At 37.5% G+C, this 25877-nt stretch overlaps 1 protein-coding gene across 2 annotated transcripts; it reads right to left on the bottom strand.

Annotated features, from left to right (window-relative positions):
- Nucleotides 1-14824: 14824 nt before the first annotated feature.
- LOC137410530 (insulin receptor-like) lies at nt 14825-24613 on the bottom strand. Of its 2 annotated transcripts, none has more exons than XM_068095960.1 (10): nt 24462-24613; nt 22952-23114; nt 21269-21370; nt 20652-20796; nt 19519-19671; nt 17904-18010; nt 16867-16993; nt 16453-16509; nt 15804-15979; nt 14825-15424 (listed from the first exon to the last, which is right to left on the bottom strand). In XM_068095960.1, the coding sequence occupies exons 2-10, from the start codon at nt 23082-23084 to the stop codon at nt 15414-15416; spliced, it is 1011 nt and encodes a 336-aa protein (XP_067952061.1). In that variant the 5' UTR covers nt 23085-23114; nt 24462-24613; the 3' UTR covers nt 14825-15413. The 2 variants fall into 2 exon arrangements, with proteins under 2 accessions (XP_067952061.1, XP_067952060.1); XM_068095959.1 differs by having other exon boundaries at nt 14825-15413.
- Nucleotides 24614-25877: the final 1264 nt, after the last annotated feature.

Below are 25877 nucleotides of genomic sequence, written 5' to 3'. Positions count from 1 at the left end.
TACTGTTTCGTCCTCATCCTGGCATGTGAGTGATGGTGTAAATGTTAAATTGAGTATGTATAGATGATATTGTGAGGTTGTGTGTCCTGTGAAGAGCCTGGTTAAAATTGATATTTTTCTCTTTGGTAATATAAGTAGAATAGGGTTTCTTTCTAGATGTTTTGTTTTTAGGTCCTTTAATAAACCAGTTGAGCAGCATCCTGTTATCAGATGAGTTCTTCTTCGTCGTTGCCGATCATTATTTAGTTGTTTTCGAATAGTGAATTTTCTAAAATGACTTGCTGACATATCTGCTATAGTTGTGTTTCTACCATATAGGCTTACAATGTGAAAATGTATTTCCTTTTGAAGTTTGCTTTTGTAGATAACAAAGTTTTTGCGAAATAGCGCTGTCCTGTTTCCATTCTACAGTATGTTTACATGTCTCTGGAGCCTAGAGACTCAGCTGTCGGTATGTTTGTGATATAGTGAAGTGGTTCCGTAGAAGGGTTAGTCTTTGCTCCCAGTATGTGTTTCAAACAGATATGGAGAGATGCCAGCTTTTTTGTCCCATATAAAACTATTGTAAAACACTTGGGGTATTATGGTTGATTCTAGTATCCTTTTAGAACGGTATGGCTTTAACCCTGCATCGATAAAGGGGAGAAGTAGTCTCCATTTCTTGGTCAATATCACTTTTACTTCTTCTCTTTGTGAGTTGATTGTTAATTTAGAGTCTAGGGTTAGACCTAAAACATTAGTAGAATTGGTAAAGTTTATCTTTTCTCCGCTGACTTGAAGTTGTTCTGGGTTGCAGTTGAGCCAAATTGTATCTGTCTTGGAACAGTTTGCTTTCATGCGCCATTGTTCTAGCCAGTGTGTGAGCTTCATGCAGTTACTTTCCATTGTTTCATATACATGTAGTAGATCTTCATTTGGTCTTGAGCAGATAACTGAACAATCGTCTGCATATCGGAGTTCCATTCCATGAGCTCAGCATGTCTCTTGTGTAAAGTACAAAAGAATAGAGGATGCTTCCTTGTGGCAGTCCTAATTCACATTGTTTTGGTTGTGATAGGTGGCTGTTAACTTTAATTCTGATCGCTCGTCGTGTGAGAAAATCAGATATTAATTGAAGGAAGGGTCTATTTATTCTTAATTCAGCGAATCTGAACAACATCCCTTGATGCCATACACTGCCAAACGCTTTTTGCAGGTCGATAAAGAGGCGTGCGACTTTTTGTTTAGAGATTTATTGCGTTGAATTTCTATCATCATTAGACATAGGTAAGTAGAGGTAGATCTGTTTTACGAAATCCATATTGGTACATGTATTTTGGTATCCAGCCTTCTGACTCTGTTATAATTCTAAGTCTATGCTCCATTATTCTTTCTAGAATTTTGCTACATATAGAGGTTATTGTTATTGGGCGATAGTTGTTTGTTGTGGTGTAATCTTTCTTCCCAGGCTTTTTCCAGAAAATAACTGCATTGTTGAAAAATGGCCACTTGCTTGAGGTAAGGATACTGTCAAACAGGATTTTGAGTGAAATTTGAAACTGGGAACTTTCATTTTCAAACTTACTGATTATCTTTTAAGAACAGTTTTTTTGCAATATTTCAATGTTAATTATTGTTATTACTATTTCACAGCTATTCTACCCTTTTTTATAACATATTTAACGTCAAAATTCACTGTGAGTAAAAATTCCTTCTACGCCCTTTGGAAGTTAATAGCAAGACCTGACAGCTGCTAATTAAGAATGCATCGTTTGCGTATGTTCACGGCTCCCTATTCAATTATGAAAAAGACAAAAAAGCTTTTATAACAAACGTTTCATATTTAAATCGTCATCAACGAGTATATCGACACTATATAAAACTATATAGCCCAAAACTTCATACAATGTCTCTGCGAAATTTGCAGACTTAAGTGGTGGGCCTATGTGAGTTGGAGTCAGCTCATGACTGGATGCTCACATAGCTCACTGGCATAGAGTGTTTACATGAGGAAGCATTAATTCTCATGACAAGCAATCATAATCTGGTTATAATAATATAGATAGGTTTTTTTTTATAAATTATATTTATTGCGTTTAGTTTTGGAAATCTCTTGTTTAAGCTGTTGTACTGGAATATACAACCTTGCATATGTTTGGAATTGCACAACATGGTGACAAAACTTTGTTTTGCTTGTATATTAGAAAAAATAGTGTTTTCAGTTTGTATTTAATAAGTCCAAAGCTTTTTAAAACATGAGCGCACTTTGCCAGACTGTTGTCAAGTTTGAAAAGGTTCAGAAAACCTGGCTTCACCTGACATACATGACCTTTTGTACCTTTTACATTTATAAAAAGCATATTATCATGTAACCTCTTTGTTGCTATACTTATTTCTTTTTAAAACATTAGCCCATCTAATAACTATATTGCCAGAAGAAGTAATTTGTGCCTACAGCTTCATCTATTTGGCGATTACAAATTTCGAGCGTAAATTTAAACTTCAACTAAGATTCCCAGTCTCCTAGCAACTTTTATTGAGACTTTGCATTGAGATACAACACTTAGTAAGACTTGCTAATCTCACATTAAGCTGTGGAAGTTGCATGTACTCAATATGTAGCAACCGTAAATACGCAAGAAATTCTTATCTCTGATGTACAACCGGAATAAAAGTCTCCCATAAACGGCTCTTGTTAATAGTTTTTATCGTGATTTAATACTGTTATTATTTGCTACAAACCAAATTATACTTTTCTGATTATGGCAGACAAAGTTTATGCATGGTTTCCGCCTTGATGTTTCTATTCTACCTTGTCATACAGAGACCGGTGATGATACTCTGCTACGTAAATACACAAAGTGTTGGTCTTTAAAATTCTCAGAAAAATTATTTCATTACAAACAGACGCTACTACTGTACTATACAGTATTTATATTTCACAAACCTACATTCTTTGTTGTAGCTTCTATGAGCGTGTAAATAGTAGTCGCAACTTTTGGTAAGGGCAGACAATTCCAAAAGCAAACTCGCTTTACACACTAAGAAACTTTATGAGTCAATAGCAGCTAGATCTCTTTTAAACAAGCCATGCAGGATTTATAAACTAAAATGTGACAGATAATAACAAATGTAATGCCTGATGTAAATGTAAATGAACAACATGGTGTAGTGAATAAGTACTGGTGATACATTATATCTATACGCCTTCTAGTTTGTATGAATTCATGAATATATGAATTAGAGTAGGTTGAGCTGGCCTAAATCTATATAGATAAAACACAGTGTTTGTATTTTTGTACTTTTAACTTTTTGTGCACATTTTGTTCAGTTATAGCGATTAAATCTAGCGATGAAAATTCCGTACTGCAGAGGATTTGATCTCAGAACCTCCCTCAATGGAACAAGCAAACCCATAAAGCTACGCAGGATACAATACATCCATTAAACAAATAGTCATTATCTGGGTTAAAATACACCACTGTTTATAAAGCTGTTTTTAATACCCGTGCAACGTCGGCTTAAGTAGTCTATATAGATCTCAGTGTTAGTCTTTTTGTTAAACCCTGTGTCCAATTATAGCAATTAAAACCTAGCGATAAAAAGTCTGTATGGTACTGGATTTGATTTTAGGACCTCCAGATCTAGAGGCCGCGAACTTAGCCATTAACCTACACGGAATACAATGGATTCATTTGGCAAATAGTCATTACATTGGTTAAGATACTCATGCTTTAAGCGCTTGCTTGGGTTGTTAAGCTGACCCAAAAAAAGGGTATTGTTTTATTGAAGATGTTTGTAAAGATTTAGCATTCAGCTTTTTTACTATAATAACATCCGTCATTTTGTCTTATTGTAAAGAAAATAGAATGCATCTCGCAGGAATCATACCTATACAATTTGGCAGTTGCACAGATGTGATACCAAGCACACCAACACTAAACCATACAGCCAGCATAATTGTGCTTATAATTGTTACGCGTTGTGATTTCTCACACAATCATGATCTTCAAGTCTGCTAGAGTTATTTAATCGTACTAATTGTTCTATAGTGTAGCAGTTAGGCCGTATGGTGTAGTTGATAGCATGTCTGTCGATAAAATTGTTGAGTTGTATTTCAATGCCAGCACAAAGTCGTTTTTTCATTCATATAACTTCATTGCTAAAACTGTTCATACAAGAAATGCTTAGATTTATAAACATGTATGTGTATTGAAGACGGCACTGCATGACTTCTTCTATTCAACTGTCCCACTGCACAAGTTCATTTATTGTTGTTAACATAAAATAGTCTCCTAACCATGGAGTACAACCATATAATAGTATATGTATCAGATCTCAATCTCTGACTGACTCTACTACCAACCTGTTTGCCTCCAAAGTTGGGGCTTCCTTATATATGATTAAAATGGCAGATGTCAGACAATATTGGCTGATACAGCTGATTCGGCAGATATGTATTGGGATTCCAAAATATGAGTCATAGCCCCCACTAAATATTTATTAACAAGTAAATTAAAACAATTGAAACACCAAAAATATAACTAAAATCATAGACAGTAGTTATATAGGTTTGCCAAACCAAATGAGTGTTAGATAAATTAATATATATAAGAATAGTTGGGCATTATAAGATGCTGACTGAAAAAGTAGCAAGAGATATGTCTGAATTTATTTTGCCTTAAATCAAGCAATATGTTCTGATGGTACGAAGAGGGAAAGTGCCGGAATGTTAAACTTAGCAATTCATCGTTGTACAGCGTTGATCCAGCACAAACTTGTTAGGGTAGTGATGATCGCTTTACAAAGAGATAGAGAAAACTTTAATATTAAAAAGTGTAGCAAAGAAACAAAATAACACTAAGAAGCTCATAAGGATTATGTAATATGGAATCCAATCTATGGCAGTTTTGCGATGGCTACGATTAACTGTTCATTTTTGAGCTTTTAAGAGCTTGTAATCACATTTCCACATATTTTGCATCTACAACACAGCAGAGTAAGACATAGTGAATCTTTTGATATCAAATAGCTGTAATGTGACTTTTGCTACGAGTCAACCTTTAAGCAAAACTGAAGTATTTGATAAGACTGTAATGCAAAGACTGGGAGAGAGCAACTCTTATGGAAATCCTGACTCGTAGCACCAAGGTTGTCTCATCAAGTGAGTAGTGTACTCTGTTGTGTAGAAAACAAAGATAAATTTTATTCAGCCTGCAAAAGTTGGTTATGGATTATTATTGATTATAGATTACCCTATCAGTTGTGGGCTAGTTCTGATAAACTTCTATTGTTGGTCACGAATCAAATGGTCCTGTAAGATCGTATTAAACTTTCTTACCATAATATGCTAGTTAGCCAGAAGCAAATTATTGTAAACACGCTATTATCTTTATATAAGTATGTTGAATTTATTTTTATTAATAAATAAGTTTGTATTTGATTTGCAAAACTTTTATGATCAGTATAAACAGTAGTTTTTTATGCTGCCAAAAACTGCATTTACATATTTAGTGACATTTTTCAGAGCTGTTATTATATGCTATTGAGCGAATGACAGAAGTACCTAGCAGGCCTACTAAAGGTTTTCATATCGATATGGATCGTATTGCATCATCCGACTTTTATCTCTTTAATCAATAAGAACATTGTATCCAATCTTACACGTATTTGTTTGATATACACATTGTTAATATTATTATATTCATATAACCTCTGTCTGATGCGCTTTGGGTGATCATAAATCGATACTTGACATTGTTTTGATGTAAGTATTTTCAATCCCTCCTGAGTTACTTTGTCAGGTTTCATACTGATCTTACAATAAAAGGCGAGTGAGAACAATTCGTCTCCTTGTTGAACATAAGACAGTAATTGCACGCTGAATAAGAGACACATAGCCACTTACTCTCTAGCAACAGCTCTATACACAACCTTAATCGTACGGTTTGTGAACGGTTCGACAGCAATGGGTCAAGTCGATGCACCGATCGGAGAGTTGGAACCCGCTTCAGAACGAGCTCGAAAAATCTTGCAGCAGAAAATAACTAAACAAAAGGTTGGTTATATATTTAGTGACTGACATCATAGTATGTTAAATTTCATATAGATGCTAGCTTTCCTGAGACAGAGATTGATTACAATGATCGTGTCTCTGAACAGCGAGTTCTTCAGGATCTGGGGCCTACTAAAATGAGCAAGAGGACTATCAGCGGGTCAACACAATTAATTAAAACTATCGACAGGTCTTACGATTATTAATGGGCATCTAAAGACTACTAACATTCTTTCACTTCTGAACGAAATTGATAATCAGCAATTTTCTTCTAAATCTCCCTATGGATTTGTCCACCCGCAACTTATAATTTGGAATCCAATCAGAGTCACTTGCAACTTAAAAGCTGTTGCTAGTATGAAAATCTTTAAAACAAACTTACCAAAACAAGTTTTCCAGCCAAGGTAGACACAGCTGCAAGAATCCAAACACAACGAAGGCTAGTGAATTCTCTCACAATTAATCTTTTGACTTTCATGGCTATCACTAGACTAGTAGTTTCAGCTAGAGAGGGTGTTAGAGTAGAGAGACTATGAGGGTTGTAAGCAGTTCTATAAAGACTGATGACTCCCGCTCTTTCAGCTTCACTTCCTCAGACTTCAATTATCCGATGCGGCCGTTTCTAGCCGAAGAATGACAAATTTAACTGATATGTGGCTTTCGAAGCAGAGTTTCTCGTCAGAGTGTCGTACAGTGCTTTTGGTTGAACATTATTACTGTTATCAATATTATAATTTTACAGTATACAGTATTACAGTGTACAATGTATACAGCGTACATTACAGTGTACAGAATACAGTGTTATACAGTACTCTATTAAAGGTATAATCATATGTTACTCTCTCAAGTGTACTGTATATGCATATCTCATACGTGTTTGTCTAGCTATAGCTTTTAAAATCTTGGAACAAAAAATCCGTATTGCAGAAGATTTGATCTTGGACTCTCCCATTTGCCCGTTTAACTGCCTTACCAATTCAGCCACACGAGCTTGATGAATTCATAAGGCGATATATGTCGCTATATCGGAGCAAATACGCTAAAGCTCTCCATTACGACGCAGCTTGATAGCGTAACGTCATGGAGAGGGGTAGCTCTTCTTAGTAAGCTTACTCAAATTATCCATTAGCAATGTGCCAGACTAATAGCGAGTGGCAGACAACTACATATATTACCTCTAATTGTTTTTAAGCTGATGTTTAATACCCGGGCAACACCTGGTAGCACAGCTAGTTGTACCATATTGTAGACTAGGAGTATGTTTGCGAGACACTACAGGCTGTTTAATGTATAGTACTCAATTTTCAATGTCCGGAGTTTTTTAATGTCCGACTATGGACCAGTCTGTATTAGTTTGAACAAACGAGGGTTGTCTGCACTCATGATGAAAAGAGCATCAAACTCCATTCTCAAGCGTAGTCGGACTTTACGTTTCTCTCTCTGTTAGCAATAGCCTTGGAATTATTTTCATTGCAGACAAAAAGATTCTACAGAACAGCCAAGAACCAGAACTTTGGAGAGAGTCAGAAGCTCAACATCCAATTAAAGACATACGCAAATGAAGAGCACGAGTTTAAAAGGACACATAGCGCCAACCAGCTAATCTTTAGAATCAACCGAAGACGTCATATTGCATCCTCAGAACTTGTTCAAGTTGATCATGAAATTAAGACTCTGCAAGAGAAAAGTCACCAGTCAACTATGATTTCTAAGCTCAGCGTTTCAAAAGATATTGATGATGCCGCAAAGGTTGGTAAAACGATTGTACAGGCCCGAGTCTACAGTATGTTAACTACAGCTGTTGTGATACTATTATTGTACGTGTATCACTTCAAATGTAACTTGCATGGTCCTGTTGTGAACATTGTAATGGTTGTGACCATTATGAAAAAATCATACCTGTGCATCGCTAAGCACTCACTGACTGATGCCCAAACATGAAATGCATTACAGTTGCAGTAAATTTGGTTGAAGATTTACGTAGTTGCATTAGCATGGGCAGTAGCAAAGATGTCACAGTGATGCAGCGTAATTGCGTTGCGTACTTGTACTAGTGAGCAGTATGCAGTATACATGCATTACAACTATTTATTAATGCGCAGTAAGCAGTATTCCTGCAGTGGCGGTATTACCTACTTCACAGTGGGCAGTGCTGTAGGCAGTGGAAGGGTTGCTAGTGCGCATTTCACGGTGTAAGATGCAGTAGGAACTTTTGCATTACACTGTACACACATGCACAGTACATTTTCGTGAACACTCATCACAGAATCAAGTATTGAGTTAACTTTGATGCAGACACAACACAATTGCAATATGTGAATGATGCTCTAACTGAGTACGAGTGGCAAACAAATTGATCACAATTAGTCTGCTGTAATGTTGAAACAAAAATCTACTTTAATTCTGATATATATAATGTTAATAAAAATATGATACATAGACCTTAAGTTCATCGATCGGAATGGTGAGTGATATGGGAGTTAGAGCGTATGTTCATGAACTTGCTGAATATAGCATCTGAAGATTTTGTAGAATGCAGTATAGATGGCTTGAAAGTCACAAGTTTCAGCTGATTCATAACATCAACATGGTACTAATGTGCGGTTGCAGCAAACATGCAGTTTCAAGTTTTCAAGAATGCACATTTGCAGTATGCTTGAATTCAGGTAATAAGTCATGATTATAAATTCACACCAGATCACAGTAGGCAATTTGCAGTAGGGCAGGTGCAATAGCAATAAACATTTATTGCGCATTAGAAAGTTATACTAGACTGTAAACTTACGGCGTACTGCGCTGTGCTGATGCAATGCAGTTCTAACAACCCACAACCCTGTGGTCCTCTCATTTGACTATACAAATACAAGCAGCCTGGCTGTTATTTCTAGTGCACTGAGTGAAGTTTGCTTCATTACACTATGCTGTATGCAGTATACTTGGAACTAGCTATGCAAAGGTAACCAGTCAAGAGGTAACAGCCATAGCTCCTTTGGCCAGCTGCGCTCTGTTTGCCTGATTTATTCAAGAGATTAGCTAGTCTGGCCATTATCTAAAACAAAGCAAAAAGGTTTTAATTGGCTTCAACTCTGAATGTAGCCTAAACCTTGTCAAGGCGATCAAATAATTATTGGGCGTTGCCCTTACAGCCCCTACTATTATGGCAAGCTGTAACAGTACAGTTAAGGTTCTAAGGCTGCCTTTGCAGGCCAATTAGCTATAAGATGAGTTCCTTACTATTAGCAGTTTGCTGCAGTGTTCAGTGTGCTATTTTACTGATTAATAATCATGTCAGGCTGGCATCCTATCCTTGGCGTAATTGTTCATAGTTGATCAACAGTCGAGCTTTCGTAGCCTGACTGACAACTCAATCTAAGATAGACTCAGTTCCAGGTGACTAACACGCGTGTTGAACTTGATGCCGTCCCACAGAGCTAAGTACCAACTGTAAGAGTGGGCACTGAGCTAAAAGTATGCACACCTTTTAGAACTAGCTAGTTCATAGGATGTTTGCTCCAGCTCGGGATTGATACTTTCCATAATTGATATGGTAGCAGTAGAAGGGCTGCTGATGCCCACCACCCACAATTCATATAATATTATAAAGTAAATCAGTCAACTGGCGGACAGTGACCATTTACCAGTAGAAAAGAAAGCAGAGAAAATCGAATAATATGTAAAGTATGCAATTATTACATAATTGAGCTTAACCTAGAAACAAAACTTTGTTAGGAAATACTGGAGGAATATGCTTCTTTCTACAGCAATTTTATACAGGGACCTTCTGGCTTGGAAGCTTTCTTTCCTATAAAATTGTAATTTTTACTGTGAAAGTCATAAAGGTTAAATGCCACCTAAAATGAAAGCTGATTACGGGAAGTCATTTTCTATCTAGTATCAGTTTTCAATAAACACACAAGAATGCAACAGGATTTGTTGTATTAAACTACACTTGATCACTTGTTGGGGCTGCCACTTTGACTTGGCTGACAGAAAATATTTGCAATAAACCTTACCAAGTAGGCTATTATAAAAAAATAGTTGTCTTCTTTTAGAAACCATGAGGAGACAAAAAGCATGATTTCAGTGCTGCGCAGGAATATATAAAGGGTAAACTGCAGCCATTAGTAATCAAAGTCTAGTTAACACTGGTCTAGATGTGTGGTACTTACAGAAATGTTGATTTGGTCAAACATTTTTGTATCAAATGTCTTTTACAAGTGAATGACTACCAGTGTAAATAAAGTTTTAGTGTTATGCGAGTTGTAGTATTTTTACACGTAATAAATTGACTAACAATAAATATTATTTAGTTCTGTGTATTTCGGAGTTGTCACAAATTGCCTCTAGGTAGTTTTTCATAGTAATCACTCCAACCATAGACTCTAAACTCATCTTAACCTAATTACAAAAGATTATGATAAAATTTTGCCCGCTGTTGCTCGATTGTTTGAACTCAATCCGTCACTCTCCCATTTACAGCATATCACAAATGCGAAAGAGACCTTCCCAGCAGAAATTTTATCCGACACCCCATTGCCAGGGACTGTAATGTCAGCACTTCATGAAGGTGTTCCTACCATACTTAGTCGGCCAAAAATGCTTAAGCGAATCAAGACTGCTCCTGTATCTGGCCGGCAACCTAACAACTTACTGTCTAGCGAATCGCAAGCGAGTATGGCAGATCCACTGCAAATGCTCAAAAGGGTAGAAACGTCTGACGGCTTTCTTGCTGTACGAGATCGTCTTGTACGCAAGAAGAGTGCGGTTTCAGTGAGAAGCGATCAACAGAAGACGGCTAGAGATTTTCCTCGATATCTAGCTCTTGATCCGCTAGAAGCCATTTCTATCAGAACAAATATTAAACAACAGGCTGTGAATAAGTGCAAGCAGATGCATGCTGGGAGTGATGAACAATGTTCTTTTTTGGTTAAGAAATGGTTGGAAGATTTGGATACGAAGTAAAAGGTGCAGATATAAGTGCTAATCCTGTCATTCGATGAGACAAACTTTCCTTACAAGTTCTACACAAATTACAATGCCTTCTATAGATACCAATCCATTATTGACATAATACGGTATATTGCATGATCTGACAAAATATTGTCGATCTTATACCGTGTACCATCTTCTTTCACCTTTGAAGAGCAACTGAGCTGAAAGCATGACCTTTTCTTCCCTTACTTGGCAAGGCACAATAAGCATTATAAAATGATATATAATGTACTTACAGTTAGTACTAATGTTATAACACAATTAGCTGCCTCTAGATTATTTTTTAACTTTTCTGCGTGTGCACTAAATGCTGCTTACGCATGGTCAGCCTTACTATGAGATTCCTTATAATCAAAAAGTCCATATATTTAAATGTTTAGTTACTTTATTTTTGCCTGAGTAGACTACATGGTAGGTCTTCACTCTACGCCATCTCTCTGGCGCACTATTGTTTTTAACCAACTATAAAGTTTCCTGTATAATGTCATTCTACCAAATATAAATGGCAATTAGATACATACTTTCTGCTTATAACTTGTTCAAAGATAGTCAAGATATCTGAGAGATACAGGTAGATGACTGAGTGAAAGAGCACTTTAGGGAGATCTCTCTATGATATACTGAGTCTTAGGCTGATCTCTTTATGACATACTGAGTCTTAGGGTGATCTCTCTATGACATACTGAGTCTTAGGGAGATCTCTTTATGACATACTGAGTCTTAGGGAGATCTCTCTATGACATCCTGAGTCTTAGGGAGATCTCTCTATGACATACTGAGTCTTAGGGAGATCTCTCTATAACATACTGAGTCTTAGGGTGATCTCTCTATGACATACTGAGTCTTAGGGAGATCTCTCTATAACATACTGAGTCTTAGGGAGATCTCTCTATGACATACTGAGTCTTAGGGTGATCTCTCTATGACATACTGAGTCTTAGGGAGATCTCTCTATAACATACTGAGTCTTAGGGTGATCTCTCTATGACATACTGAGTCTTAGGGAGATCTCTCTATGACATACTGAGTCTTAGGGAGATCTCTCTATGACATACTGAGTCTTAGGGTGATCTCTCTATGACATACTGAGTCTTATGGTGATCTCTCTATGACATACTGAGTCTTAGGGAGATCTCTCTATGACACACTGAGTCTTAGGGTGATCTCTCTGTGACATACTGAGTCTTAGGGTGATCTCTCTATGACATACTGAGTCTAAGGGTGATCTCTCTATGACATACTGAGTCTAAGGGTGATCTCTCTATGACATACTGAGTCTAAGGGTGATCTCTCTATGACATACTGAGTCTTAGGGAGATCTCTCTATGACATACTGAGTCTTAGGGTGATCTCTCTGTGACATACTGAGTCTTAGGGAGATCTCTATATGACATACTGAATCTAAGGGTGATCTCTTTATGACATACTGAGTCTTAGGGTGATCTCTCTATGACATACTGAGTCTTAGGGTGATCTCTCTATGACATACTGAGTCTTAGGGTGATCTCTCTGTGACATACTGAGTCTTAGGGAGATCTCTATATGACATACTGAATCTAAGGGTGATCTCTTTATGACATACTGAGTCTTAGGGTGATCTCTCTATGACATACTGAGTCTTAGGGTGATCTCTCTATGACATACTGAGTCTTAGGGAGATCTCTCTATGACATACTGAGTCTTAGGGAGATCTCTCTATGACATACTGAGTCTAAGGGTGATCTCTCTATGACATACTGAGTCTTAGGGAGATCTCTCTATGACATACTGAGTCTTAGGGAGATCTCTCTATGACATACTGAGTCTTAGGGAGATCTCTCTATGACATACTGAGTCTTAGGGAGATCTCTCTATGACACACTGAGTCTTAGGGTGATCTCTCTATGACATACTGAATCTTAGGGTGATCTCTCTATGACATACTGAGTCTTAGGGAGATCTCTCTATGACATACTGAGTCTAAGGGAGATCTCTCTATGACATACTGAGTCTTAGGGAGATCTCTCTATGACATACTGAGTCTTAGGGTGATCTCTCTATGACATACTGAGTTTAAGGGTGATCTCTCTATGACATACTGAGTCTTAGGGAGATCTCTCTATGACATACTGAGTCTTAGGGAGATCTCTCTATGACACACTGAGTCTTAGGGTGATCTCTCTATGACATACTGAGTCTTAGGGTGATCTCTCTGTGACATACCGAGTTTAAGGGTGATCTCTCTATGACATACTGAGTCTTAGGGTGATCTCTCTATGACATACTGAGTTTTAGGGAGATCTCTATATGACATACTGAGTCTTAGGGTGATCTCTCTATGACATACTGAGTCTTAGGGTGATCTCTCTATGACATACTGAGTTTAAGGGTGATCTCTCTATGACATACTGAGTCTTAGGGTGATCTCTCTATGACATACTGAGTCTTAGGGTGATCTCTCTATGACATACTGAGTCTTAGGGAGATCTCTCTATGACATACTGAGTCTTAGGGAGATCTCTCTATGACATACTGAGTCTAAGGGTGATCTCTCTATGACATACTGAGTCTTAGGGAGATCTCTCTATGACATACTGAGTCTTAGGGAGATCTCTCTATGACACACTGAGTCTTAGGGTGATCTCTCTATGACATACTGAGTCTTAGGGTGATCTCTCTATGACATACCGAGTCTTAGGGTGATCTCTCTATGACATACTGAATCTTAGGGTGATCTCTCTATGACATACTGAGTCTTAGGGAGATCTCTCTATGACATACTGAGTCTAAGGGAGATCTCTCTATGACATACTGAGTTTTAGGGAGATCTCTCTATGACATACTGAGTCTTAGGGAGATCTCTCTATGACATACTGAGTCTTAGGGAGATCTCTCTATGACATACTGAGTCTTAGGGTGATCTCTCTATGACATACTGAGTCTAAGGGTGATCTCTCTATGACATACTGAGTCTTAGGGTGATCTCTCTATGACATACTGAGTCTTAGGGAGATCTCGCTATGACATACTGAGTTTAAGGGTGATCTCTCTATGACACACTGAGTCTTAGGGTGATCTCTCTATGACATACTGAGTCTTAGGGTGATCTCTCTATGACATACTGAGTCTTAGGGAGATCTCTCTATGACATACTGAGTTTAAGGGTGATCTCTCTATGACACACTGAGTCTTAGGGTGATCTCTCTATGACATACTGAGTCTTAGGGAGATCTCTCTCTGTAACATACTGAGTCTTAGGGTGATCTCTCTCTATGACATACTGAGTCTTAGGGAGATCTCTCTATGTCATACTGAGTCAAGCTGCACTGATAAAACCTAAAAACATTTACATGACTAGATACACTAAACTATGTATCTCTTCATCTTTACATAAAATTACTATTTATGTACGAGTCTAAAATAGCCACTTGTTCAACAGCATCCTTACTCTAGTTCAATTTTTACTATAATAAGAGCTGTGATTACCCGTCCTTCTGTCTGAGGCTACACTGAGAGCTTTAGGAAAAAAATTGCATCACACCGCGATAAAACCCGTGATATTTTTGGATTTTTACCCAAGCCATCGGCCATCTGTGCCACTCCATCACCTTTCCACATTTCAGAATAATTGCAAACATACTTATTACACACGATAATCCTTCACGACACACGGAACTGCCAATATGTATAATACTCTCAGAGTTTCCAGTTCTTGTCACTTTAATATTTTATGTATTTTTGATTATGTAGCTGATATGCATTTTACATGTAATTCAAGTTGCTCATTTTAATGTATTTATCTCATTTCTACTCTATCAATAGCAATCAGTTCTGTTCCATCCTTAACTTAGGGATCATTGCACATTTGAATAAAAGGTTAGTATTAATGACAGTTAAACAAGAAACACTATAATAATAATAATAATAATCATTATAATAATACACAGAGGTTTTTGTATAAATATCCAGAAACAGTAATGCAAAGCTTTCAAGTTTCTTACCACATGGAATACTTCCTAACACAGAGCTTCGAATTGATCTACATAAGATTAACTACGGTATAATAAAAATTAAAACAGCGAAACTGAAAACCACGGTAAGTATGCCTTACATCCAAGGAGTGCATCACAGCAACTTGTATACTGTGGCTTTGATTAGCTGGCTTTACAGTTGGTGATCCATATTATCTTTCAGTCACACCATCAAGAGCTATTTTCCATCTGGTGATTCTTGAGTAATACTGAATATTGTGATTGATGAAATTGTCAGTTTTATAGCTCTAATAGTGCGGCCTCAGCTGGAAATTGTGATTAGCAGCAGTCAGCATATTTATGACACTGGAGGACCTCTATTCGCTGCACCCCTGCAAGCCTCCATCTCTATGGCAGCCTAGATGACTCTCTTGAGGCTACAAATTTCCTAAAAGATTACAACCAGCATTCTCTTTGCAATTATACTGTTAATTATACAATTGCAACTAAACCCCATTTACATGGTTGTCTATTAGTGCGTGGAGTAATCTGCCTTAGGTAAATTGTCAGAAAGAGGAGCTTAAGGTAGACGCCCTTTCTATTACCACTAGTAGCTTTTCTGAACATCAACCTGTGGCTGGCAGATTACTAAGGCAAGGATGCTCTCTGTTAAAAATAGCAACCACAATTTGATAAGTCAGAGAGCACTGCTGATAAAACTACATGACTGCTTCACAGTGAATAACAAAAGAAGACAACTTTTAACTATAGAGGCAACTTTCAAGCTGTGCACGGAGAAAGGACCAAGATATCGCGGTAACACCTACTTGAAGGTTTGGTCTTAAAGTAAACGATGGCACTGCGAGCCCCATCACGTTCGACTGTTGTGAGTGTAAGCGTCTGGACATAAAAAGCATAGCGCGTGAATGGTGTCAACCTAAAAAGGAAGGAACTGAAAAAGCCATCTACAGCCTCTCCCTTATCTATTTCATTGGTTGTCCACCTGTAACAGAAATTCAATGAGTGAACCCAGAGCCTACCTAGCCTACCTCAAACCATCTGGAATATGTGCTAAACATCTGGCAATGAGAGCATCAGTTTTTGTGAAGCCCAAAATCGGTTAGCCAGCTGACAAAGGCATAAATAAATGTGGTAAACAATGGCATCACATGCAGCTTTTAGAATGATTCATGCTAAGACTTGGCGATAGAAATGCCCATATTAGGCTACCACTATATGACTGCCATTTGGCATTGGCACAACCTAGAAGACTATGTGTGATTAGGAAAAACTGAATACAGTCAGCACCCATTGACACAAATTGAAGATTATAAATTACAGCTAGCGCTTACGCACATGCGATATCAAGAAGAAGACAACTCTCCATATTAGTTGTCATACACTGTCTAAATGGTCTGTAATCTAATCATAAGTAGGTAAATACTGAATAGTAAATACATGTAACCAAATACTCACTCTTTTTCATCTGTCTGACAGCTTCTTTTACGGTAGGTTGCAGTTTCGTTATCCTGCCTGCACAAACACATAATATTCTACTTGACAAAAAAGTTCATTCTGCAAGATCTACTGAAACAAATAGTGTTGACAAAAGCATGTGACATTACTCAACTGTTGCGCTACTCGTGCGTTACTTGCAACCAAGAGTAGAAAAATCAATACTTACATCTGCAATACTTACGACACCTAATAGAAGATGTAACATTTGCATGATCTATCAGTAGATATAATACTTATACCTCCAGTAGAGTATGTAACACTTACACCTCCAGTAGAGTATGTAATACTTACACCTCTAGTAGAGTATATAATACTTATACCTCTAGTAGAGTATGTAACACTTATACCTCTAGTAGAGTAAGTAATACTTACACTTGTCGATAATAAAGCACATAGCTTATAACCAGCCGTTCATCATTTGTATGAAATTCAGAGAAATTGTATGTTGGATAGTAGTCCATGTCATAGAAGAGTTGAAGGAAGAGGGAATTGTTGAAGCCTAAAATAGGTAGGTGGGTCCATTGACTAGTATACAATCACTTATAATAGTGCAAGGACAGACAATCCTCGCATCAAATAAGACTGCCACATTGGGGACTAATAAACAATAATTTATAATAGTGCAAGGACAGACAATCCTCGCATCAAATAAGACTCGGCCATATCGGGGAAGTCAAAGACTAATTTAGGAAAATGGTGTATGAAGGTGTATGGCGCATGTTACATCCGGACAAGCACAGCAATTGTATAGGCTTAAAGATGGCAGCAAGAGTGTGCCTGTTACAGCTCCACTGATTGTGACTTTGCAATTTCAATGTTTTATGTGGCCAGTGGAATGAGCTAACGAATTGCTGATGGCCTAACTTGAAACTGGTTATAAAAATGACTAGCTTATTTGCCAATGAGCCGTCCTTTATTTGTCCTAGGCAGAGCAAACATACAAAACACAGCCCTGATCCATCAACTAAAAGACATGACAACTATTAAAGATAAGGACCTAAGACCTATTATGCAGAAGCAATTTGAAAAAGACATTCCTTTTGCCAATCAATCAGCAGTTACAGCTATTACGCAAACACTAGTCACTCCCAAATGTCATTATAATATATAAATCACATACTAATACTAAATTTCATCTTTTGTGCAATAAATTTTTTTGTCACCTACATAGAAAAACTTTAGCTGCCTCAAATTGTTTCGAATGGAATTAAAAACAAATATTTATAGTAACAATAGGTTAACTAGGTAGCGAATCATGGGACCACAACACTGAAGTTGGATGCGCATGCCAAGCTCAACAGTACGTAAGTCAGGAGCAGCCAGAGGCAACCGATGTACATGTGAAGACAATCACTAATCACAAGAGATACAAGCCAGAAAGGCTAGCGATATTAGCAGGAAATGCTCACAGTCACCAAACTGCCCATTGTTGGTTTTGGAGATGTCGAATTCATCATGACTTGATTTAGTGATCTTCTCCATTGTACCATTCTTCTGTTTCCTTTCACCATTAAATCTAACAAACAGAAGGGCATTGCAAAGTGAGCTCAAGCCAATTTATACGCCTTTATAAGTCATTAAGGGCAGAGAAGATGAACCCTAGAGCCAAGCTAATCATTTTAGATGTTTGAAAAGACATAAAAGATGGAGCCAGGAAATTTATGGGCCATAGTAATCAAGATGTCACGTTGCTTCTGCGGTCTACCGCATTATATATAAGCAATCCTGATTGATTCTAAGAAAGGAGACAAAGGGGTTCGTGGGGGGCTCATGGGGGGGGGGCTCATGGGTGCTCAGAGTGCATAACTAGCGATAGCTGAGAGTCAGTGATATCAGCGGCAAGGCTGGTACACACACGACCGACCGACAGACCTCAGTCAATGATCACACACTGCGTAGACTAGCCACAGGGGTTGGAATGTACTCCGATAGATCAACTCGGCATCAAGTAATTTGATAGTGTGAACACGCAATCCTGGCTAATGACAATACAAAATAAACATCACTACACTCTCTGAAGTTATCAGCAGCTCAAAGATATGGAGATGATGCAGCAAATAAAACATCTCATGGCATTCTCTTTGTCATTCGGACACAGAAACATAACCTCCCGAGAGCTTACCAAACTTTTCTAAGAGCCTATGGGATTATCCCTACAGTTTATGGGATTATCCCTAGAGCTTATGAGACTATCCCTAGAGTTTATGGGATTATCCATACAGCTTATGGGACTATCCCTAGAGCTTATGGGACTAGCCCTAGAGCTTATGGGACTATCTCTAGAGCTTATGGGACTAGTCCTAGAGCTTATGGGACTATCCCTAAAGTTTATGGGATTAGCCCTAAAGCTTATGGGACTATCCCTAGAGCTTATGGAACTATCCCTAGAGCTTATGGGACTATCCCTAGAGCTTATGGGACTATCCCTATAGCTTATGGGACTATCCCTAGAGCTTATGGGACTAGCGCTAGAACTTATGGAATTATCCCTAGAGCTTATGGGCAATCCCTAGAGCTTATGGAATCATCCCTGGAGCTTATGGAATTATCCCTAAAGCTTATGGAATTATCCCTAAAGCTTATGGAATTTTCCCTAGAGCTTATGGGATTAGCCCTAGAGCTTATGGGAGTACAGTCAGGGCCGATTGGGCTATCCTCAGAGCTTATGGGGCTATCCTCAGCCTATGGGTCTGTCCTGAGGGCCTATAAGACTATTCTCACAGCATATAAAACTATCCTCAAACCCTATGGGAGTATACTCAGAGCCTCTGGAGCTATCCTTGATACTATGAAGTTAGAGACTATGGAGTTAGCATAAGTTCCCAAGGGGCTATTCTGGGAGTTTATATAAAATTGTTTTTACAACCTATGGGGACAATTCTCAGTCTGTGAGATAATCCTTACAACTTTTGAAGCAATACCTGCATTCAATTCTCACAACCTATGATATGATACTTTGTTGCTTATTGGACAGTTTTCGTAAACGGTGAGAAAAGCTTTGATAGTCTAAGAGATAATGCTTACCGAGTAGTATCTAAAAGTTGTTGAATCTTCGAGGCGCACAGCTGAGGATTCTGCTGAAAGAACATCATGCCGTTGTCAATAGTCAAGTTTGGGTGGGTCTCCATGTCCCACAAGTCTTCCATGTTTTCATTGTCCATTACATACAAAGCGTACCTGCAGCACGCATGTTTTGATTAGTATCTTTCCATGAGGTTGAGAGTGACCATCGAACAAGAATTATAGCGTGTTAAAACCAGGTTCTTACATGCGGTCAGAAAGACTAGAATGGCTGTTACATGCAAGACTCAGGTGTATACAGTGCACCGTATGGCGAAAAAGTCGTATGTCGAGGTATAGAAACCATTGTAATTATACAATGAAAAAAAGAAGGTAAAAGTCGTCCAAAATTTTATAAAAATGCTGTACATATTGAAAATTAGTTACAAAATAGTATGTTAACTTTAGTAACTATAGTTACCTACAGTAACTGCATTGTATTAAGTGCACCTAGTGATTATAATCTGCAATACTGTGAAATTGTAATCTGTGTACCAAATGCAGATCATACGGTAACAAGTTCTTACCTTCAAAAGGTACGCATAACATAAACGTTGAATTCATTTCAAATAAGTTTAGCTTGCCAAGCTCACCCTTAAAACAAGTTTTAGTATGTATTTTGAACTATCTTAATGAATTTCAACTGTTATCACGAAATTTTATTCTTCATAAGTTTCTGTCTTCACTTTGATTATAAAATTAAGCGTGTCTGGCTGAAACCTTTTTTAACCAGAATTCAAAAAGGCCGAGCGATGCAGTTATCGAAAGCGGCCTCTCAAACACTTGACCAGTTAATGGCTACCGAAAAAATGAAATTGTACACATACTTATTACCACAATCTGAGCACACCATATTGGACATGTACACATACTTATCACCACAATCTGAGCACACCATATTGGACATGTACGCATACTTATCACCACAATCTGAGCACACCATATTGGACATGTACACATACTTATCACCACAATCTGAGCACACCATATTGGACATGTACACATACTTATCACCACAATCTGAGTACACCATATTGGACATGTAAACATACTTATCACCACAATCTGAGCACACCATATTGTACAAGTACACATACTTTTCACTATCTAAGGTACGGCCACCGATGTGAGTCAACGACTTAAAGAAACTGAGGTCGCTGAGACACTGGCTGCGGACAACCTTTACATAACCCTCCACCTCCACAATGTCCTTGAGGTTCTTGTGCAGCAGAGACAGATTTCCTGCAAGAGCAATAGAATAACTGCCACATAACCACAGTAGGTTTTGACAGCATGACTCACTTTATTTGTACTTCCTCCACAAGCTTTGATTTACAGGATATAATATTTAGTAGTGTGAGAATTATATGTTCATGCAGGTTGGTAATAGCATGTCTCCCATGTTAACACTGTTGAGTTCAGTAGGCAAAATTACGCCTCAGAGGTTAATACTGTTGAGTTTGTGTAGGTTAAATCAGGCCTACTGTTGTACGCATAGTTAGTAGCCATAAATAACTAATACCATCAATAATCTGGTAGGTAGACCATAACTACTGCTACCTCTGCTAAGCCCAGTCTATACAATAACTAAGAGTGTAAAAGAGATTTTACAATCACAATTGCCCATCTAACTGGACAAAACTGTTCTGCTAACAGCGCCAAGGAGTGCGGGTAGCAAAGATGGAAAATGTCATACCATGTATACAGCACATACCTGGGGCATTGCTCACCGCTATCTCCAGGTGACCCAGGATGACAGTACATCCATAGTAACTTTCACTGTCACTCTCTGCTTGTATAATTCCACCACCGCAAGCTATAAGAGCAATATAGCATGATTGCTATAAGAACAATATAGCATGATTGCTACTTATCTGAGAATATAGCTTGTTTGGAGCAAATAAAAACTAGACAATGCACTGTGCTAAAACACTAGAAACCAAAAACCAAATCGACCAAATCGCTGTTGCTGTATGGTCTACCGAAATATTCATCTTCTCTAACCTAATCATTTTTACTGTCCAAAAGTACAGATAAAAAGCAATGATTAAAAACAATGTTTCACCCATCAAGCAGTAGTTCAAAACAAAATATAGAAGAGCCATTAGCAATTCTCCACTTTTGAAGTAGTGCAGATGATAAAATGCTATTGTATTACTGAAAACCTCCAAGAAAGTAAATGATAAGACTGTGTTTAATAAGAGCCATCACAACGGCCTAATGATTTAGAAAAGAAACTTAAGGTTTTTGCATCATGAGCCGCAACAAAAATGACAGCAAGTTTCAACCTGCAATCATAACAGGTGATTAAACCTGAGTTGCCTGTCACTACAATAATAATAATAACAATGATGATGAGCATGAATAGAGAACAGAAACATACAAATAGAAGTTCACCAAGACACATAAATCAGTCACTCTCATTTCTCAGCTAAAAACACCTTGTAGAAATATTCATAGCAAAGATTGTTTGCATGTTTTATTACTTCAGTGTTTGTAGAAGTTGCCTCGCGCTATATGTGCAGAGTACACTGGTCTGGTAGTTGCGGATACCTGTAACAACTAAGACTTTGAATAGCGGTTCATAGTCATGAGTGTCTTTGTCACCAAGTACTGAACTTCCTTAATGTTTTTCAACCAATATGGTGAGCCAAGCTAAGGAAGCCAAGTCCAGACTAGAAAGAAAAACTATGCAGAGGCTATTGCAATAAAAACTATTGCTTGTTTGGCAGGGCTAACATTAGTTGTGAAAGTAAAATGCTAATTTGAGCATGATGTGGAAAGAACTGCTAAATATCTCTGCTGGTACTTTCGAAAAATGAAAACTAATATCAATATTTTTAATACATACATATAATGATGGTAAGCTAAATTTGCCACAAAAAATGACATGACACACATGTTTGTATCGAAAATTGAACTTGTATCGAAAATTGAACGCAAGTTTTAACCTAGTTTTCACTATTTTTCATAAAGTCCTGCTTCTTCCAACCGCGACACACTGAATAAAAGAGAACAACAAAAGGTTAGGCACCAAGGAACCGAGCGAATGTGAAAGAACTATCGACTGCCTACATTAAAAATATCTTGTGGTTTGAGCCAACAGGCCATGCGGTTAGCTAAGCGCGCGCGTGTTTTCTTTAGGAAACAAACCGCAACTAATGACTAGGATGAAAGGAAGCAAACCACAATGAGATGAAAGCAGCCAAGCTTGTTTGGCTAATTTGGCTGCTTGGCTGAAAGACAAGCCACAGCCCAAACACATCATACCCGTGCCATTTCTCCATGAGAAATTTAAGCGAGGAGGAGGTTCTTCATATACAAAAAAATCTAGGTTCTTTTGAACCTGTTGCTTAGGTGCAGATGTTCTAGACAACTGTGTGACTGGAGTACTTACTAGTAATTGTTGTGGTGGATGCAACAGCTGTCTGACATACTAGTAGCAAAAATATGCTAACAGAACACATTAGCAGCATTGGAGAGATCTTGGTACGAGTGTTCCTAGGGAGGAAACCAGTGCAAAGTCCCATCTTTCTTTGTCAACTAAAGTTGCTTTGGGTCTAAAATACAAATAAAACATAAAGAGAAAATAAATCAAAATGATTTACAATTGCTCAACCAGAGTTAAGTATACGACTGAACAATTTTTAGAAAAGCAAACAAAAAGTTAAAGCTAAAGATTGAAACGAAACCGTTGCCAAGTGTACCTTACTCCATAAATTTGGCAAAAGATTTTTGCAGCTTATGTCCGGCTGACACAAAATGATGTTCAATAAATTTATGAGCGATGAGTGTGAAAATTAGTTTTTATATTTCAACCTAAACTCAGAATCCCATTAAGAAAGTTCATCTACAAATTAATATTTACGATGATGTTACAGAGTACTTGACAAAGTGTAATAGCCGAGTATAATGAATAACATGAAATAATAATAATATATACTCCACAGCTATCTGAGCAATATAAATCAAGCTGTGGTTATAAACAAAATCACGAATTTTAAAAAATGAGTCATTACGTTGACCTTGGCCTACACATATTTTCAACTGAACTCATAAGTGGCGCTAAACTAGTGCTGAGTTAAACTAATAGTAAACTAGATGGTTTATGACAGATTGCGGATGTGTTATATAGACTATAGACATGTGTAGACATGTGCATATATAACATCTATATAGACTTAAGGTACGGCCACACGTAACGAATTATTCGTTCAACCTGACCGAATTTACAAAATTCACAGAATTTACAGATTTATTCGGCCGAATATCACAGAATTATCTGAACTGTGCATGCACACTGAATTCATCGATAAAACGCTTTTAATTGGCTAAACGAGTTATTAGCAAATTTACAAAGTCTAAAGCACATAAGACGACACGCAAGATAAATATTACGGCAATTCGCCATAGTAAATACGATGCGACTGACTTGATGGCGCTAAAGATGGCAACTCTTTCTACCACGGAACCTTTGCCGCTGAAAAAAATTGTTATTGTTAATTGTTAAAAAGGAAACAAGTTGTAGCCATTAGTGTCCGGACGATAAAAACCAACAATAGCGCAATCTAAGCAGTTGCATCGTGTGTTATAGCAGTTTGGGTCTGCTAGACACCCTGCAAGCTTTACTGATGCTATCCAATATACAACAATAAGAAGTAGCTTGATTTGTTTGTTGATTGCCGCTGTTTCTATATTGTATTTTCCTATTACAGTCAGCAACGTGAAGTCTATAAGAAAATAGTTAACATGAATAAAACCAAAATCATGATGCTAGAATATAAATTGAGACATAAATGATAATTGAAGTAAGCAAAGATTATAACAGCAAAAATCAGATCTCAACAATTTTCCAAAAAGCAGTGACAAGACGAAAAATAATCCATTGATAAACAAATATAACGAACCTTTTGGCTTTTGTTCTCCTTGGATTACACTAAGTAAATAGTTGTTGGTGAGTAGACTAATGTATTTAAATGTAACCACTCAATATAGGTAAGAGTGAAATAAATTGCTGGTGATCAGCTGAAGATATTGATGTCTACTGACCGGGAGAGCTTACCTTCTACCAGAGCTTCAGGGGAGAATTCAGCAAACAAAACAAAAAAACAAGGGTTTTGTCTCATTGGTTATTGAAACTGGGCCACCAACTCTAGCCAATCCCCAAGCAGAAGGTCCAGATAACTTCCTGCGGAATCATCGTCAAACGATTCTTTTCTATTTGGCAAATGCTGACAAAACACTGCCTGAATTGTTTAGAACTGTTTATGATGATGTGATTATAGCGATATTTGTACTTTGCACCTTGCTGCCAATAACATGTCGTAATGAAAATAGGTTGATAGCGTGATGCGTATGATAGGTATTAGGTGGAAGCCTGATTGCATGCTTGTAAAATAAACAGGTATGATTGTACACAGCCCAACAGTTTCAGCTGTTGCAAAATCTCAGTGGAATCGGCTACATGTGTACTATGTTGAATTGCACTCGTACTTTTATTGTGTGTCGTGTGCAGGCACAGCTAAGATAGCTCTGTGATGTTCGGCCAAATAATCTGTGAATTCGGTCAGATTGAACGAATAATTTGTTACATGTGAGTCACATGTAACAAATTATTCGTTCAATCTGACCGAATTCACAGATTATTTGGCCGAACAGTCACATGATGTGACTGTATCTTTAGACTATAGACAAGTGTAGACACGTGCATCTAAAACATCTATATAGATATAGGCAATAGACATGTGGCAGGTTTTTGTTGAATAAAAAGACTTGTTAAAATATAAAATTCATATTCTGAATAAAAATGATATTTAGAGTTGCTCAGTTTTGGTGATTTTTAACGCAACGACCTGAATTAAAACTTAACATATGTCGTATTGTTTAAAGGATTGCCATAATTTTGCACAGAACTAAACTTAATCTTTATTCTGTTTCTATCCAGATTATCGAGGTTGGAAGGCTTTCCTTTTTATACCATACATTAGGTCGTGTCATACAGTCTCAGAGTTTTCCAATACAGATACAAATAGAATTTGCTGAAGACAGACAACAACAGAAATTGACCGTGACTCCAACAGCTCACAATGTTCATCCGGCATCAGAGACAGTTTTTGTATTTCCAACTCCCAGAAGTATTAGCTTACAAAAACTAATAGTAAATACATAACATGTTTGTTAGTAGGTTGCTTCATAAATTGACAAAACAGATGAATTTCAACACCTATGTATACGATCACATTACAGGATGCACCTAGCACAAGGAATAATGGAGGTTATACTCTCCACTCTGTTGACCTTTATCACGCCATGTTTACATAATT

Source organism: Watersipora subatra, chromosome 1 (assembly GCF_963576615.1).
Source record: "Watersipora subatra chromosome 1, tzWatSuba1.1, whole genome shotgun sequence".
Taxonomy (NCBI): Eukaryota; Metazoa; Bryozoa; class Gymnolaemata; order Cheilostomatida; family Watersiporidae; genus Watersipora; species Watersipora subatra.
Note: the sequence above shows the minus strand (reverse complement) of the source record. Positions and strands in the feature narration are given on the sequence as shown.